This window comes from Hippoglossus hippoglossus, chromosome 8 (genome assembly GCF_009819705.1).
Source record: "Hippoglossus hippoglossus isolate fHipHip1 chromosome 8, fHipHip1.pri, whole genome shotgun sequence".
In the NCBI taxonomy this organism is placed as follows: domain Eukaryota; kingdom Metazoa; phylum Chordata; class Actinopteri; order Pleuronectiformes; family Pleuronectidae; genus Hippoglossus; species Hippoglossus hippoglossus.
The window spans coordinates 9,235,441-9,252,494 of NC_047158.1; the positions used below are offsets into that span (position 1 = coordinate 9,235,441).

General features: G+C 45.4%; 1 protein-coding gene across 1 annotated transcript in view; it reads right to left on the reverse strand.

Annotated features, from left to right (window-relative positions):
- Positions 1 to 920: 920 nt before the first annotated feature.
- rnd2 (Rho family GTPase 2) overlaps positions 921 to 17,054 on the reverse strand; it is a 30,178-nt gene continuing 14,044 nt past the window's right edge. Inside the window, exons 3-5 of the mRNA XM_034594598.1 lie at positions 7,288 to 7,397; positions 4,710 to 4,844; positions 921 to 2,077 (exon numbers count right to left, since the gene is read on the reverse strand). Of these exons, the coding sequence (XP_034450489.1) occupies positions 1,808 to 2,077; positions 4,710 to 4,844; positions 7,288 to 7,397 (515 nt within the window). The 3' untranslated portion in view covers positions 921 to 1,807. The remainder of the gene's footprint in view (positions 2,078 to 4,709; positions 4,845 to 7,287; positions 7,398 to 17,054) is intronic.

A 17,054-nucleotide genomic window follows, 5' to 3' on the forward strand; every position in this document is an offset into this window, starting at 1 on the left:
GTTTGGAGTCGGACACTTAAAAAAAAAAAAAAGATTCAGTGCTCGGGTGCTGCTGCATTGCAGTTCAATTTTGTTTTTGCCGGCACAGAGGTCTGCAAGGTATGTGCACATTACCTCAACAGACCTCAGGCTGCAGGAGAGCACAGAGATGGCATTAACACAGGAAGTGGAGCCTTATTATTTACAGGCTGATAAAGGAGAATAACGATCGTGTAAATGATTTATTTGCTTCATCTGATTAAAATGAAACAGTTGGTTGAAGTGTGATAATCACATGGTTTAATGACACCCAGTAGAGTGCATGCTTCCACCAAGGCCAGAGAGTCCCCTTATAAAACCACATTTAAATTCACTAGATCCAGATTTGGATTTGGATCCACACCAAAATTCATGATAATCAGGCCCCGAAACATGCCTGATTTCTTTTTTCATCAAATTCATCAAGAAATTTGTTAATGTCAATAAAAATGTCCTATCTCGCAATGTTAAAGAAAGAGAAATAATATTTCTGGATCCGCCTCTTTGTTTAGATCTGCACCAAAATGTAATGTGTCCTTTTTGTGGAAATCTGTTCAGTAGTTTTTATATAATCTTGACCAACCAACCAACAAATAGACAAGGGTGAAAAATGAACAACCTTGTAGCAGTTAGGAAACATTTAGAATGGGACTCAGTAGAGCACATACCTCCGCTAAGGTCCAACAGTCCCCTTACGAAACCACGTTTAAATTCGCTAGATCCAGATTTGGATTTTTATCTGCACCCAATTGCAAATTGTCAGTTTTTGTGTTTCATTAAGATCCATAAATGATTTCCTGGTAATTCTGTGAAAATGTCCTATCTCGCAATGTTGTGAATGTGAAAAGAATTATCCTTTGTCGGGATCTACTTAGGAAGGAAGGAAACTAACCCGTTGTCTCCCTGTAGGGTCAAGCTGCTGCTTTATTTCAGAATTCAGTGAAAGTACAACAAAATAGCCCTAACATTTTCTCACTTTATTTTCCACAAAGAAACAACTTTAAAATAGTGACAACAGCATTAACTTCAGTGAAACTGACACAAGTTGGAGTCGTTGAGAAAAGTGGTGTTAAAATGAGCAAAATAACATCAGGTTGGCTGTGCTGTGGCATTTTTCTTTATTCTTAAAATGCACTTGTGGTTGTAACGCACACACACACACACCTTCACAGAACTTCCATCAGTGTCACAAAATCTCATTTCCAGCTCCTAATGTTTGGTTTGACTCATCGTTTCACCTAATCCCTTTTCAGCAAGACTGTACATACAAGTTTCTCTCTCAGATATGGCGACAGGAGGCAACTACAGGCCGAAGCTGGACATTTAGTCCTCGTGCGCTCAGCGACATTGTCTTTGACAGTTTCATCCACAGACGTCCATCTTCACCGTGGCTCCTCTCACGTCACTCTCCTCACCGCCCGCTCCGCCGCACAACCATCCTTTCATTTGAGCCGTTTCAGGAAATGAGTTCCTCTTTAATACCCAGGACGAGACGACACTTCCGCTGTCGCAGCTTCCACGTGTCCGGAGAGTTAGTCCAAATTGCCATCATCTCAAAACAACACAAATATGTAAACAGCTTAGAAAATATGCACACAGGCAAAACAAAATAAATCCAAAAGCATTTTGTTTTCACAGCGCAGTGTTTCTTTTATCCCCACCACTCTGCAGTGCAAAAAAATGAAAACATGAGGAAAAAAACAACAAAAAAAAAACAATAAATAGACTTCCTCTGTTATATATTTCTGTGTTTAGATATATACATATATATATTTAGAAGAATGGGTCTCTACATGAGCACGCAGCTCTTGGCTCGGTCCTTCCTGATGGTCGGGGCCTGGTCAATCTGCTCAGTCCGACCCGGCAGCGGCGGCAGGGGGAGCTGTGACACTCGCTTCAAGCCCCTGCGGGAACTGCTGCGTTTGAGCTGCGGCTTTTGCGCCCGCTGCACCGACGCCAGCGTGGTGATGTGGAACACGTCTCGGACACTGTTCTCCGAAACCTTGGAGGTGCACTCCACGTAGGCCACCGCCCCCATCTGTCGACCTATCGTGCTTCCCTACGACACAAAGACGGAGAGAGTGAGATTATTCGTAAGCAAGCGAGTTACAAACTGCAGCGTGGTGAAGATGAAAAGGGAAAGACACGAGCGCATCAAACCTTTAATGAGCAAAACATCAGCATAACTTTTTCAGCTTTTTTATCTTTAAGCCATTTTCTTCCCCGTTTTCTCCTTTCAGTGGTTTTCAGTTGCCGCTTTTTTTCTAGTGCAGTGCAAGTTCTAAACCTGTCTGATTGGAATAAGCCGTTTGTTTGGCCTGTGGTGATGCTGATTGCAGCTTTTCTCTCTGAAACTGTAAAAGTGACCAACAGTATATGAGCTGCAGCCAGTAAAGACCTGCTGCAGGTCTGAAGCTGCACCACCGCTGCTGCACAAAGAGCTGTTCACCTGTTTATTCAAGGTTCAGAAAAGCTCCACTCAGTAACCCTGAACCCCAAACTGGAGAATCAGTTGTCGTGAATGCGCCACATTGTCGTGAACGTGCTGTTGTCATGATCAACAACGTCACTTTTGTTGATGAGTCCCAGCGGTAGCAGCTACAGAGCGCTGGTCGCCTGTTTCTTCAAAGTCAATTAATAATGAAGGTATCACGTGTCCAAATCACACCAAATTCGACACAATGCACTTCATCAGGCCCTGAACAAATTCTTTTGTGTCCTCTGACTTTTTAGTGGACGTTTTTCGACACCACTGCTGTTTGAGCTCTTCACAAAGAGACTGAAATCTTCCAGCATGCACCCCCCGTCTCTCACACTACCTTGGCACAAGCAGGCAATATATCTCCACTGTAAAAGACGAAATGTCCCAGAAAGAGGCAGCGGTCCAGAGACAAAGATGCGGATCGGGACCGTAGACTGAATGTCAATGATCTAAACATGTCTGGAGACAAATGAAGCCCCTCCATCCGAGGCATGAATAATGCAGATGCTCTAACTCCTTGGTCTGTGGTAACAGAGTGGGAGCGGAGCAGCACAGAGCCCAGAGAGCCAGTGTTGACATGGGCTGTGCAGCTATTTAGAGCGAAGAGGCTAAACCCTTAACGGAACTCCTGCAGCATTAAGCGCTCCCCTGAGTAATGTTACAATATGCCCAGTTAATTGAGACTGTAAATTGTTTGCTTGAAATCAAATCAGAAACAAATTTAATTTAGAAATCCCCCGGCCTCCCTCTTCACTAAAGCACAGCGCGGCCTCTTGTTTAATCTCCTGTTTCATGATCGCACTCATAAATGCACGTTCAAGCAAAAATCAACCGATGGAAAGTTTCCTAACGGATGAGGCAGGACTGCGTTTTTTCCCACGACCTTAAAACATCTCTCTGCCACAGAGGGATCTTTTCATCCGCAGTGGACGGGCCTTTGACTTTCGTCGCGGCCACGCAACGCGCCACATACATGTACGAGACGCACTGACGTCCTCCATTAGGTGGAACGACGGCCAAGGTGGAGATTGGCACGAGAAGCAGAGAAGCTCGATCGGATCTCCGGGCAGATTAGCGCGGAAACGTCTGGAGTTCACCCAGTGGTCACTTCTCGCTGCCGACTCCTCAGCTGTGTCGGAATTCAATTTAAGATCGACAACAGGATAACAACACAGCCCTGTTGGATTAGAGCACCAGAGGGTTCATTGTGTAAAACTTTGGCGTCTGCTGTGCCGACACACATTTTCCGGACACGTTTGCGGCACAAACTTTAACTGCCCCAGACAAAAAGAGTGACTGAGGAAGAGCGGAACAACAGTGTAAAGCAAGCCTCGACACCAATGGGCCCTCGCTATTTTACATTCGCTAAGTGCTTTGCCTGCTCCATCTTTTGTTTATGTATCTTATTTACATGAACTCTCTGTTTTTCAGTTGCCGATTTTTCCGAGGCTGCATGTTTTTAGCCTCCAGCGCGCTCTCAGACAGCAGCGGGGGGGGGGGGGAAGGCTCCCTTTGTTCTGAGGGCTTTTGTGCGGCGCTGAAAAAAAAGAGCTCCTCCACTTTTTGTATGTCCGACACGGGAGAGCACGAAATGAACACGGTGAAAGCTGATTAAAAATTCACACATTTACAGAACAGTTTATCATCCCCTCCCTCTCCCCCGTCCCCTCTTGGCTTAGAGGTCATGGCGGCGTGCGATAAAAGGGCTCGCTCGTTTATCAATGTCCGTTTTTTCTATTCATCCCTGCATTTTGAGAAACCCCTAAATCTGCATGAATATTTCATTTCAGGGGGGGGGAAATGTGTCCCTAAACTCCACTAACCGCCTCCTCCACGGCCCCTCGCCATGAGCAACCTTACAGCCCTTGTCAGCAAATTTCAGTCAAAATGCCAACCCCAGCAACATGTCCCCGAGGGGGTTTCACACAGCTCTGATTCTGCAGCCGTTGATTGTGTAGCATGAGCCTCGTCTCTTACTTCCCTCCTACGGGACTTCACAAAAGTGAAATGCCACTGCTGACCCTAGACGGGGGAAAAAACCACTGATTATATCGCTGGCTTGCTTTCTAATGTATTTTCTGCATGTCCTGTTGTTTTCAAATCGGTCTTTCTTCCTATAGGGCACCTCCAAACTCCTTCTCTCGTCATTTATACCAGCCTCTCCCCTTTTTTCTCCTCCTCCTTTATCCATCATGTTGCCTGTGCTCACCTGTTCGTGGGTGACGGGGATGAGCCGCTGCTTGGAGAGTTCCCTCAGGGTGTTGACGTCTGTCCTCATGTCCAGTTTGCAGCCCACCAGCACCACCTTGGCATTAGGACAGAACTCTTGGGTCTCGCCTTGCCACTGTGGAGGAATGAGTTGGCAAGACAGACACAGAAATACATCAGGGATTTGGCCAAATATGGAAACGGTCGCAGACAAATGCTCTCTTGATAAAAGACATTAGTTCTGCTAACCGGTCAAATGTTTTATGAATGTATATTTTCTTTTAACATTTTAAGTATATTTATATCAACATCAAAGATGAGTTAGCTGTTATTATGATTACGCAAAAACTACAGAACTAATTTCTACGGAACTTGGTCGAACGGGGGGACATAGGCCAAAAAACAACCCATGAAAATGTTCATCATTTTCTTTAGGACATATATTGACACATGCACCAACTTTCCAGAATTCATGGATCTGATCTTGATGAAATAAGTCAAGCACATTTAGGGAAGTGATATCCACGAGTGTGTGAAATTTGGTGCAGCTTGACTGAATTTAAAGGGACTGAGGGGCCTTGGCGGAGATATGCACTCTACTGACTGACACAAGAATATGTGTAACATTTTTTTTATTCATTTGAGTCAATTGAAAATGTTTTGGTTTTTGACAGTTGATTGGACAAAATCATTAATCTCAAAGAAAATGTTGAGATTAATAACATGGTAATTGGTAACTATGTACAGTTAAAGTAGAGTCATAAATAAAATCTATTTTAATTAATTCTTACTATCAAAATCATTGTTTGGTCAATATGTCAGAAAGTAGTCAAACATGCACATTATTTCCTAAAGTGCACTGTGATGTCGTCACTTTCCTTTTTTTGTCTGAACTGTAGAACCAAAATATATTGATTTTACTTTCACATAAGTCAAATCTTGTGAAAAAGGAAATGTTGAATATGATTGAAAATCAAAGTAGTTGTCGATCCATTTTCTGTCAAATGACCATCAATTAATAATTTTGGCTCTAAATAATTTATTAAAGGCACATAATTGTTTTTGATAATGCACAATTCACCGTTTCACTGTTTAAATGAGTGATGTGAAAAGATGATTCATGCAGGCTTGGTTTAGGTTTCTGCGCGACCTTAAGCGCGTTATATTTTCCTCCAGACAAACAAATCTATTTCAGGATCTCTACAGAAAAGGTTGCGCAGGCGTCTTCCTTCTAAAATCGCCCTGAGATTAAATGTCTCTCCTGAAACTCAGCTGAACCAACAAAGTGGTCTCTTCTGCCAGCGACACAAATACACAGCAGCCGCTGCCAGCCCTGGAATACTCCACAAGCCGTGTGCAGAGTGCCTTGGGTATCCATTCATCTTTCACGAAGAAAACAGTGTTGGGACTTTCAGGACCATCCCTATTCTGCCAATAACATCCAATCAAAAGCTTTGATGGTTTAACCCTCACTCCTCCCCCAGCTGTCACCCAGAGACCCTCCGGTAACCTGCTTGTTTCCAGAGGTCAAGAGTCTAATTTGGGACGGTGATTGTGCAACAGGTTTTCCATGTGCCCCTGGGTTCCAGAGATTACCAGGGCGACAGCTACAGGTCAGGGGTCACGGCAACCCCCTGCCAAGGGATTCATGGGAAAACCAGAAGCTTGACAGCAGCTCTGCTTCCCCCTGTTGACAAAGTGCACTGAGGCTTGAGAGATATTTGTGGGTTAAAAAAAAAAAAAGGTGTCTCGGGTTAGATCTACAAATTCTGCAGGGGCATTTTAGCAGCTCTCTTCAGACCACTAAACACGTCAACGGGCCAGACGTGGGAACGGTCCGAGGGCCACAAAGAGCGCAGTTCAAAGGGGAGAGCGCAAACACATGGATTCAAGATGACAGACCACTAAATGGCACTGGCCTGTTCTACATGAAACACGTGCACGCAGACACCACCAATTAAGCCGGGTGTCTCAGAATGTGCATTAGGTTTTTCACAGTGTGTGGCACAGAGTCTGCCACTGGCTGTAAAAACATGACCCCAACCTCGCCCCCGCCCACACTTAACCGCCACTCAATCGCAACTCCAGAAATCTCAGCATCTGAACCATAGGCCTCCTTACCAATGTTAACTTTCACCATCTGGCCAACTGCTCTGCATAATACTCCGATTTTGAATTTTAAATGTCTACAAGAGCAGGGATTTCTAGAACTCTTGAGCCGGCTTTGCATCGGCTCTTTGATATGACTGCTGTGGCTAATTTGCGTATCTGATATTCCTCTCGAACCCACCCGGCAGCAAAGCCTCTCGTCTCATTCTTCAGTCTGACCTTCCATTCCTTTGAGGGACGCGGGTCAAGTACCCATGGACATTTTGATGAGATAAAGGAACGGGGAGGCTCTAAACTCTGTGCTGATTTGCTCAATTGTCGAGCCATGAAAATGCAATCTGCTGCCACAGCGATACAAGATGCTGATCGGGGGGAAAACAGGTTTTTTTTCCCCGGTTGGTACTCCGGTGTCGCAGGAGATATTAAATGCAGATCCAAAGTGTTGAGAGAAAAAAACACAAAACACTGACCTTTTTTATGACACTGTCCAAAGTCTCTGGGCGGCTGATGTCGAAACAGATGAGTACCGCATCTGAGTCAGGATACGCCAGCGGCCTCACGTTGTCGTAATAAGAGGAACCTGCGGACACACAAAAACATACGGCATAAGTCATCGTGGCTCGGTTTTAATCCAAGGAGCTCAACCATATGGCGTTTTTTTTTCTTTCGATAGGAAAACAAACTGGAAGGGGATCAAAACGCCATCCATACATGGATAAACCCCAATTGAAGCACGAGCTGTGACGCACACTTGGACATGCAGCGGCTCGAACGTGCCTGTTCACACTCTGCACATGCAAATGAGGGTTAATGTCAACAGTTGTGCGCACGTGTTGAGGATTCTTTGTCTCGTGATGTTCCAGGGATGTCCAGGTGTTACACGCACACTCAAAAGTGAATGATAGTGGGTGGAGGACCGGAGGACTTAAGCACACGATCCGTAATCATCTTAGAACGACAGAGAATGTCGGCACAAAGGCCAAACTAAAGGTTGAGCCCCTTAATTCTCTCGACTCATCCCTCTTCCTGTCTCTCTTGCAAATGGCTCTTGCTTTAAATACTTTTTTTCCCCTCCTGATGAGATGAGATTCACAGGCACTCGCCCACTTTCCGTTCACACACACACACTTTTCATTTCTATACCTTGATCAAATTTGAAGGCAGAGTGGCGCCTCTGTACTTTCACAAGCCGCTCGGTTACACGACTCCTGCTCTCTTGCAGCTCTCATTAGGAGGCTTGTAAAAATATCTGGGCTCTCCGGGAAATGTGGCTGTGGGCGTCCTGCCTCGCCTGGTAACCGTTGCTGACCTGAACTCTTTTTCGATAGCAACAGCCCCCCGAACGCATAAATTAAAAACTCACAGGTTTGGTGACAGATCGCTCGCAGTTGCTAGAAATGGATCCGTGATCCATAATTTGCAGATGTCAATCCCTTGCGGTCGCACAAACATATTCTGATAATAATAGATGATATTTGTTCAAGCTGTCGCTGTGCTTCGTACCTGACCTGACACACGCCAGGCAGTCGGCCTGTTGAAGCTCTGTGTGCCTTTGTCTGGCAGGGTAAATGGAGTCTGCACAATGGTGCTACAGCCTGTTTTAGCACCACTACGTTCTCTTTGTTAATGTCGGAATGAGACGATCACAATAGCTGCATGTGGCCCGAAGCCCCCCCATTACTCAGCCGGCTGTCCGTGGTGACCTGCTCCCTCTCCAATCAGGACAATGCAACAGGCTTCATGTCGCAGCATCACTGGCTTAATATTAAAGTTTGATGGTTTTTGAGTGTGAAACATATTTCGTTCCCCACAAAAAATGCTCTTTGCCATAAAGGATTAACAACGTGTTTAGGGGACTGATATTTTTGAGTGTATACAATTTTTGGTGCAGAGCCAAATACAAATCCAGACCTAGTGAATTTAAATGTGTTTTCACAAGAAGACTGCTGGGCCTTGGCAGAGGCTTGCACTCCGAGTGTCCTTTCAGTTTAGCAATGTTTTCAAACATGCATTGTTTGTAAGTTGGCTTGCAGTCTTTTTCTTTTCTCATTTTATTGTGGTGCTGATGCCGGTGCCAATACGCTCCCTCTGGAAAATGCAATCTATCGTGCCCTTGCTCAAGGTGTGTATCATCTTGGATTGTGTGTGGTAATGAAACTTGTTCACCAAATGCCCCTTGAAAGGTTTCACACTCGTCTGCATTTTGGGGCATTGAGCGTTTGCACCGACGCTGCACTCTCTTAATTGAAATAGGACCTTAAACTGTGGTAATGAGAATTGTAATCATGCAATTTTGTTTTATTGTTTTAAGAGCAGATCCTACCATAATGATTAGTCACAGGAGAACATGAACTAGCCACCCCCCCCCTGTGCGTCACATGACCTGCAATTTTGACTGTAACCACCACCACAAAATTGCTGCATGTACAGCCACGTGCATCTGGACATAGAGCACCAGATACAAACAATACAGGGACCCACTTATCAAATGTTTGCGCTCTTATTGCATGAGAATCAAAAAAAACCCAAATGGTTCTTTTAAACTTTGCAAAAGCCTAAAGGCAGTTTTACAAAATCTCTACTTTTATAAATATACAGTATACTACAAGTATATGTTTAATGTAACGTAATGAGACTCATTTTCATTATTCTACACCATAAGCGACATTTACTAGAATTTATAATCCCCTCTTCATCTTATAAATACAGGATTGCTACTTTTTTCCAGTGGGGTGAAGAAGGGCTAACACACACACCTCCACACACACACACACACACACACGTATACACCAACACTTCCAAAAAAGGCCCAATCACACAGATGCCGAGTCCAACCGTCCGCAAAGCCCTCACTGTACGACAGCGGGCTCTGATTGGTAGCGGTCACACATGAGATGCTGTGAGTGCTGAAGTTGGTCTTTAGTATGTATCACAGTGCAGCAGGCCCGTACTGAGGTTAGAGCAGGAGAAGAAAAGAGACGGAGCATGTGGGGGTGGAGAGGGGACAGAAAGGATTTAATGACTTTGACGCTGGAGCGAGGGCAAGGTGCAGAAGCATGCGAGGATGAGAAGAGCGAGCACAGAATGAACACCGAATCCAGATGAAGGGCGAAAGACGCCGGATGAAGGCAAAGTTGAGACAATGGTGCTTGTTTGAATGAAGAAGTAATTAGTGGCTGGAACGAGGCCGCCGGGATTAATTTGTCAACCCCAAAAGATCAAGATGATTGGCAGGTCATGTGCACGACGGGGCTCGTCACAGCACAGCAACGCAGAGCTGCTCTGCCCTGAGCGACAGGGAGGCTACCTCAGCACTTTTGCAAAGTCAGAAAAAAGTCCTCTGCGGGAAAGCAGAGGAGAAAACGGGCTGTGTTTAAAAACAAGCTGAGCAGGAACAAACAAAAGCCAATCACCATAACAATCAAAAACATGAGGAGGAGGAAGAGCAGGACAAGAAAGGGGGTGAAAAAGATAAAAAAGCTGATGTAGCTGTGGAGGAGAGGAGGAGGAGGAGAGAGGGGGAGCAGGGGGTGTTTGGGTAGGTAATGAAAGCACTGGGCTCGGCAGGACAGATCAAATAAAGAGGTATGAGAGCTCTGGCTTGGCTATTGGTCGAGCTGGCCTGCGCCCATCCACTGTGAGGTGGAACAAAAGGTCAATTGAATTTCAGACAGAGGCAGGGCGAGATGGATGGGGCAGGAGGGAGAGGAGCCCAACCTGGCAGGAACCACTAAAAACCATCACGCCTGGCAAGCTGTTGGGCCCCGCCACTCCGTGCCAAGGACGGGCATAAAACACCCCTCACAAAACCTCCAAGTAGAGTATTAGCATTAGCCTGATTTAGCACCGGCAATCTCTCATTGTGAAAAGTGGATTTCTGTCTTTATTTCCCCGGGGCTAATTAGCCCTAAGCCCGGCTGCAGCGCCATACAGGAGCCGCCGCCAAGCAGAGGTGACTGAGGTGGGAGGGGAGCGGCCCCTCGCCAGCCGTCAGTCGAGCATCCTCAAAGGCCAGACACATCCCAGAGGAGGTTGAGGCAGACAGAAACTTGGTGAAACGCTAATGCACAGTAATAAGGCTCGAGGGTTTGTGGTACGACTTCATTTATGCCTCCTGTCCCTGACCACATCGCCCCCCCCCCTCCCCTGTGGGGATGATCCATCTGAAACATGAACTGACGGCTCTCTATCTGCTCATTCGAACCCTCATCTGTGTTTCCACTGTCTGAGAACACACAGTGAAATTAACTCAACAATAAAACACAAACGGTGCAGTCTGATGGGGAAGAATCTTCAGGAAGCCTGTGAAATTGAGTGTGCATCAGCATCTAACGAAGCCTCCCAGTGTTCAGCGCATTAATCTGCACCATCACTTCAGGAATTTGTCAATTTCGCCCTCTGTTTGTTGGCCGCCAGTTGCAGACGCAGCTAAAAAGCAAACCATAATGAGTGAGGGGAAAAGAATAGTCTTTGCCTCGGGGCTCTCTGATGTGTTCATGCACATATGGCAATATCAACTAACAGCCTCATTAGGGCCACATAGACAAAAACGTCCATGCACACAAACAAAGGCAGTGTTTAGGGTAAAAAACACCTTTTTAAATATCACCAAATAAATAATAACGATTGAGTAACTGCAACTTTAGTAACACAACAAATTCAGCACCACACACACACGTGTGTGTCTCTTTTCTTCCCCTGTTTTCCTCCTGAAATCAACCTTCAAAGCAAAGGCAAAACATTTCAAGTTAGGGGGGCCGAGTATCGTAGCAACCTGGAGGGATGCAAATGACTTCATTGTGAGCCCCTGAAAGGAAGGAAGGAGGAAGCGAGCAGGAGAGCAAAAGGGGGATCGCGGACGCTAATGACTCCGGTGCACATGGCGATTAGAGGCGTCTCAAAGGAGGGAAGATGAGGGTTGGCACTCCATCTTCCAAGAGGGTTCAGCAGACTCGCCATTGTTGAAGGTCCGGTCTGTGTTGTGAACTTTTATCGCTCCTCCTCAGTCAGGGTTCGACTCAAACGGAGATAAACAAAGGCCGCTGCCAAGACACGGTTGGAGAGGAGGTGGGGTTACTTTGACCCAGTGCATCACTCTGGTGTACAAGACAGCACATGTATTATTATGGGACTGTAAGGCTGCACAAAACTGTCCCACATCCAGAATCCAGTACAGTCCACCACATATGGACCCAATGACCTTGTTCCCATAGCAGGAAAAAAAACTCACTGTTCAGGCGGCGGTGAAAAACAAATTACACATATACTGCAGGTAGGGACTTAAAATGTAAAACTCATTCATGTCAGCTACTTATTAAACCTACACATTCAAATGCAAGCTCCTCCATTTTTGGATAATAACAATTAAAATGGCCATACTGTTAGCACCCACTGGTTTCCATTCACTTCCGTGTGATATGAAAATCAATTAGTACACTCGTGAAACTCGTTTGAGTTGTGTAATCCATCATGGTGATGATACAGTGTGCATTTGTTTTGCCCAGCATTACATTGTCGCCGCTTGATGATGCAGTGTAAGTGCATATTGATTTGCAATGCCTCATTACAATAATGTGACAAACATTCATGTAGACTTTATTTTCACCGTGATGGATTGCACAACTCAATGTAGGAGCCGACTTCGTACACAGCAGGGATTAAAAGTCAGGAGATCTCGGCCACTGTTGGCTGTTCAATGTTGAACTTTTTTCAAGAGTACATTTTTGGTCCACCTATTCACTACTTTACATTTTAGGAGCTACCTGCAACCTTTGTGGGGAGGTAAAAATCAGACACCTCTATTAGGTCTAGTGAACACTGTCCTACACTCTCTTGTCCACAGTTTCATTCTTTCAGTCTCTACCCAGACTGTAGGTGAGGATCGGAATGTAGATAGATTCTTCAACCATAATAGGTCACGGTCGGACGTAGCTAACAGAGTCACGTGGTCTGCAAAGAGCAGCGTTGCAATCCTGAGGCTCCCAAACCTGTTACTCTTTTCACCCCTAGAAATCCTGTCTATGACAAAACTATGGTGTCCAACACCTTTCAGGAACATGTCTGACATTATTCTGAGGATATGGACGCAGCTGTCGCTTTGCTTCCAGAGGACAGTATGGCCGACAGCAATGGCCCCTGTGCCCCGTACTCCTGTAGTACTGTGCCCCAGGGTCATGGTCGTGCACCTTCTCAAAGTCCAAAAAAACACACATAGACAGGGTGGTCACACTCTCCTGACCCCGCACTGCGCATCAATATTCCTCCGAATGTGAAAGTTCTTATTGAGATTGACCATTTTCTATAAATCTGTTGATTCTTCTGACTGAAATCTGTCACATGCATGTTTCCCAAAATATTCACTGCTCTTCCAATGATAGGTCCGAGATATTGAACCTTGAGGGCGATATTGCAATTACTCCATCACATTTTGGCGAGATTTAATGCAGTGTGCAGTAGCAGAAGTCACATAAACAGACCATTTACAGCTTTGATATACAGCCTTATATAAAGGGAGCTTGAGGGAATGAATCTGAGCGAAAAATCAGCTCGATCCAATGAAACAAACCATAAAAAAGCCTGTAATGAAGCAGCCATAGCTGGCGTGCAGTCAAGACGGGGGCTTATGCTGTATCTTAGGTTGCACAGTGTGACATATAGACATCACAAGTGTACACACGCAAACATTCTGTGTGTGATAAGGCCGTTTATCTGTTACAGAGATGGCTGTGTCAAGTTTTCAAAGGCATTAGCGCAAAGACGGGGACAGTGGAGGTGACACTGGGTTAAATGGCCATTAACCTTCCGTGTCTGCAGCCTTCACACAAGGGATATTGATCAAAGCCCCCCTGCTCTTTCCCTCCGGAGGAAGCGCAGCCTTTGAAGGGCGTCGAGCACCTTCCGCAGATCTGCTCTCAGCCCTGCTGCCAAGCGAGGAGTTAATGCCCGTGTCTGTCGTCCATTCGCAGGTTGAAACGCGGGGCTGGACGTGGCGCTGAAAGCAGATACAAGGGGGACAGAGCTGCATTGCCGTCTGTCTCCTGCACGGCCCAGGGGGATATAGATGGAGATGGAGCGGCGAGTCCACTCTCAGTTGCGGTCCCTATATTATAATCGCACATATAGACACACACTCGCACTCCCATTCCACTAGAAAAATAGCTATGTATTTCATCTCCTGTTGTTTGATCCCTATATACAGAATGTCTATGGCTCCGGTTTGTGCTGTGCTTTACCTTTAAAGATCACTATGCTTTTTTTTGTCAGGCACTTCCTCTGCGCAATTATATATTCCCTTTCACGCTTAAAAACAAAAACACCAATCATGCAGTCTCAATTTAGATTTTCTTCTTCACACAGTTTGATAAATTACTTCAGACTTGGCGTGGCCGTCTTTTTTTTTCCGGTGGTGGCACCAGATGTCAACTGCTTGGAGATGTTTAGATGTTATAATACCAACACTACCCAGCGTTTGTTTGTGTGAGGAAGTCAGGTAGATGTGAACATCTGCGCGCAGGGGAGAACATGCCGAACCTGTTTTTTATCTGTCTCTGTGTTTCTTCAAGCTCTGCATCTCTCACACCAGAGCCGTGGAGTCTGCTCAAAAGCGGCAGACTGTTTGGACAAGATCCACCAAATAACACAGTTTTAAAAAGACGAGAGCTAGTTAAAGAATACCAGATGCTGATTTAGGGATTATTTGTTCTTTGCACAACCTCTTTCACCTCCCAAGCCAATCAGTGTCGGACCCCAGCTGGTTCCGATAGTCTCAACACAGGCTGCAAGTCTTTTGCTGCTTTGTTTGTTTTCGTCTGGTTGCTCAACAGGAACATGTAAAAACAGAAGGAGCTCACGCGGGGGAACGAGCGCATTTTTTTCTAAGGAGGGTAGGTGGAATATCCAGTTTCCGTCCTGAAAAGCTGGTGTGTTGATCGGATTGGACAAAGGCCTTCAGGAGCCCATCTGTGCTGCCCTGTGTGCGCAGGGGCCTCTGCTTTAGACATCCAGATAAAAGGGGAATATCAAATCAAATTACACAGTCAGGATTAGGTTTTTCCAACCAAACTAAAGAATAGGCACAGTCTGCCCAACTATGTGTTGATACTATGTACCTACATAACCATACAACAAAACGTGAAGTAATTATGTGCAATCTTTAGCTGCCAAACTATCCTGACAGCTTGCAGCCATGTTCAGACAGCATGATAAACCGAAACCCCCTCATTCATTTCAATGAGACCACGGTGCCAAAGCAAAGAGCTCAGGCAAATGATTGCGGCGCCAGCCAACAGTGCAATGTAGTATCATGTCTCATAGCACTGCACTGGACAATTAAATACAAGCATGTGCTCATTCCTGGCAGATTATGAACATGTTGAATTCAACCTGGACTCTAATACCTGTTCTTGCACCGTGTAACTTTGGTTAGCAGGCGTGACCAGTGTCCAACCAAATGATATGATAATCATAACTGTCTGAATCAGGTTTACCAAGAGTAAGAGAAATGCTGAGCTGTAGATTATTGAAAAAGAGTCTGACCAATACTGATCGTCGATACTGATATTAGAGAGTAAACTAAATTGTTTTATTTCGTCCGATATATATATTTTTAAATAATTGGCAATGAATCTTGAGTTGTTATACGACAAAGAAATGTAACTGAGGCTTGATGTTTTACAGTTTAAGCAAAAAAGATATTGTGAAAATAAAAGGGGAAAACAAATACAACTTGTTATATAGAACTCAAAAGATAAATATACGTTTGCCTAATATGTAAGTGCACACCTTTTCTGCGTTGTTCTGTAAAATAATAGTTTTCAAATCGGTACATTTATCTGCAAACATGGACGCAAATACGATAAGATGATATGTCAAAGGCTCATATTGGCCTAACTGACTGATGACATCTCGACGGAAAGCCTTTGTTTTCTGTTCATGAAAACCGCTCAACTGCTCGGTCTTGGCAGCAAAGAGAATTAAGAACCACTTGCGGCTGCAGATGCCTCGTTCGATCAATAAAGTGTCATCAAGGCAAACTTTAAATATGATGTTTGGATAAAATTCTGGTTCTCTCAGCCAGTAGCTTGTTAAACGGCGCCTCCACTTGGCAGGGATGCCAATAATCCCCCCCCAAAAATTAAGGTGAATTGATTTTTTCATTTCAACAGTCTTTGAGAACTCGCCAAAACAGTTTACTGCCAACGTTTAACACCCACTCTAATTTTTTGACCAAGTGGTGGTGATTGCCACGCTACAAGGAGTTCTGCTCTTCCCAATCCTCGACGACTTTCATCCCCTCACATACACGCCGTATTCAAATGTTATTCCTTTTCACATGTAAAACAGCAGAGATCACATCGTTTCTGCTCCTGCACATATTTCAATCTCGCTCTCCTTTTCAAAACTTGTTCTGGAGCTCGACGATTTTCATTAAAAGTTGTAATAAGACTGACTGCAGCCTCTCTGTCCGACCGTCTGATATGAAAGGGGTGAATGAGAAGTGAGAATATTCATGTGGTAGCTACGCAGGCATATGAAAGAAAAACTTGGAGGGGAAAGGGACAGCCTCCGCTCCGACAGCTCCACTTCCTGCAGCGCATAACCATCCAAACACATCCCTATCATGATGCTATCTATCCCCCCAGTCCACTCTGTGACCCCCCAGGGAGCCGCCGGGGAGACGAGGCACCACCCCAAGTGCAATTTCACTTCCACAAAAGCGGCAGCAGCGAGAAATAGAGCGCAAGTGGATCTTGTTTATAAATAAAGTCATCCATAAATGATGAGATCTGTTGAGTGTGTGTGTGTGTGTATGTGTGTGGGAGCGAGGTGCAGGTGGAGGGGGAGGGTTGAAGGATGGAGGTGAAAGTCAGCCTCTCTCCCCGTATCCCCTTACGCTCGGATGGGTTGCAGACGGATGCTGAGTTCCTGGGTTTCGCTCCCGTGGAGGTGGGGAGCCGGAGGGACCGAGCGCTGCAGCTCTGGGAGCAGCAGCAGCAGAACCAGTCAGTGTTTGAAGTGGGCTGATCAAAGCTGGCGCTGCATCGGGTTCTGTTGCACTCAGCAGAGGGAGCTGACCGGGAGAAAGCACACAGAGCCACAGTTCCCTGGGTGCATGGGTTTCCTGTCTGTCTGGATGACTGAGGCATTCACTACTGCTGCTGCTGCTGCAAAGGAGTAAACACCCTGTTTAGACTCAGGGTGGATTAGTTTATGCTTCCTCTCTAGTTAAAGTCAATTT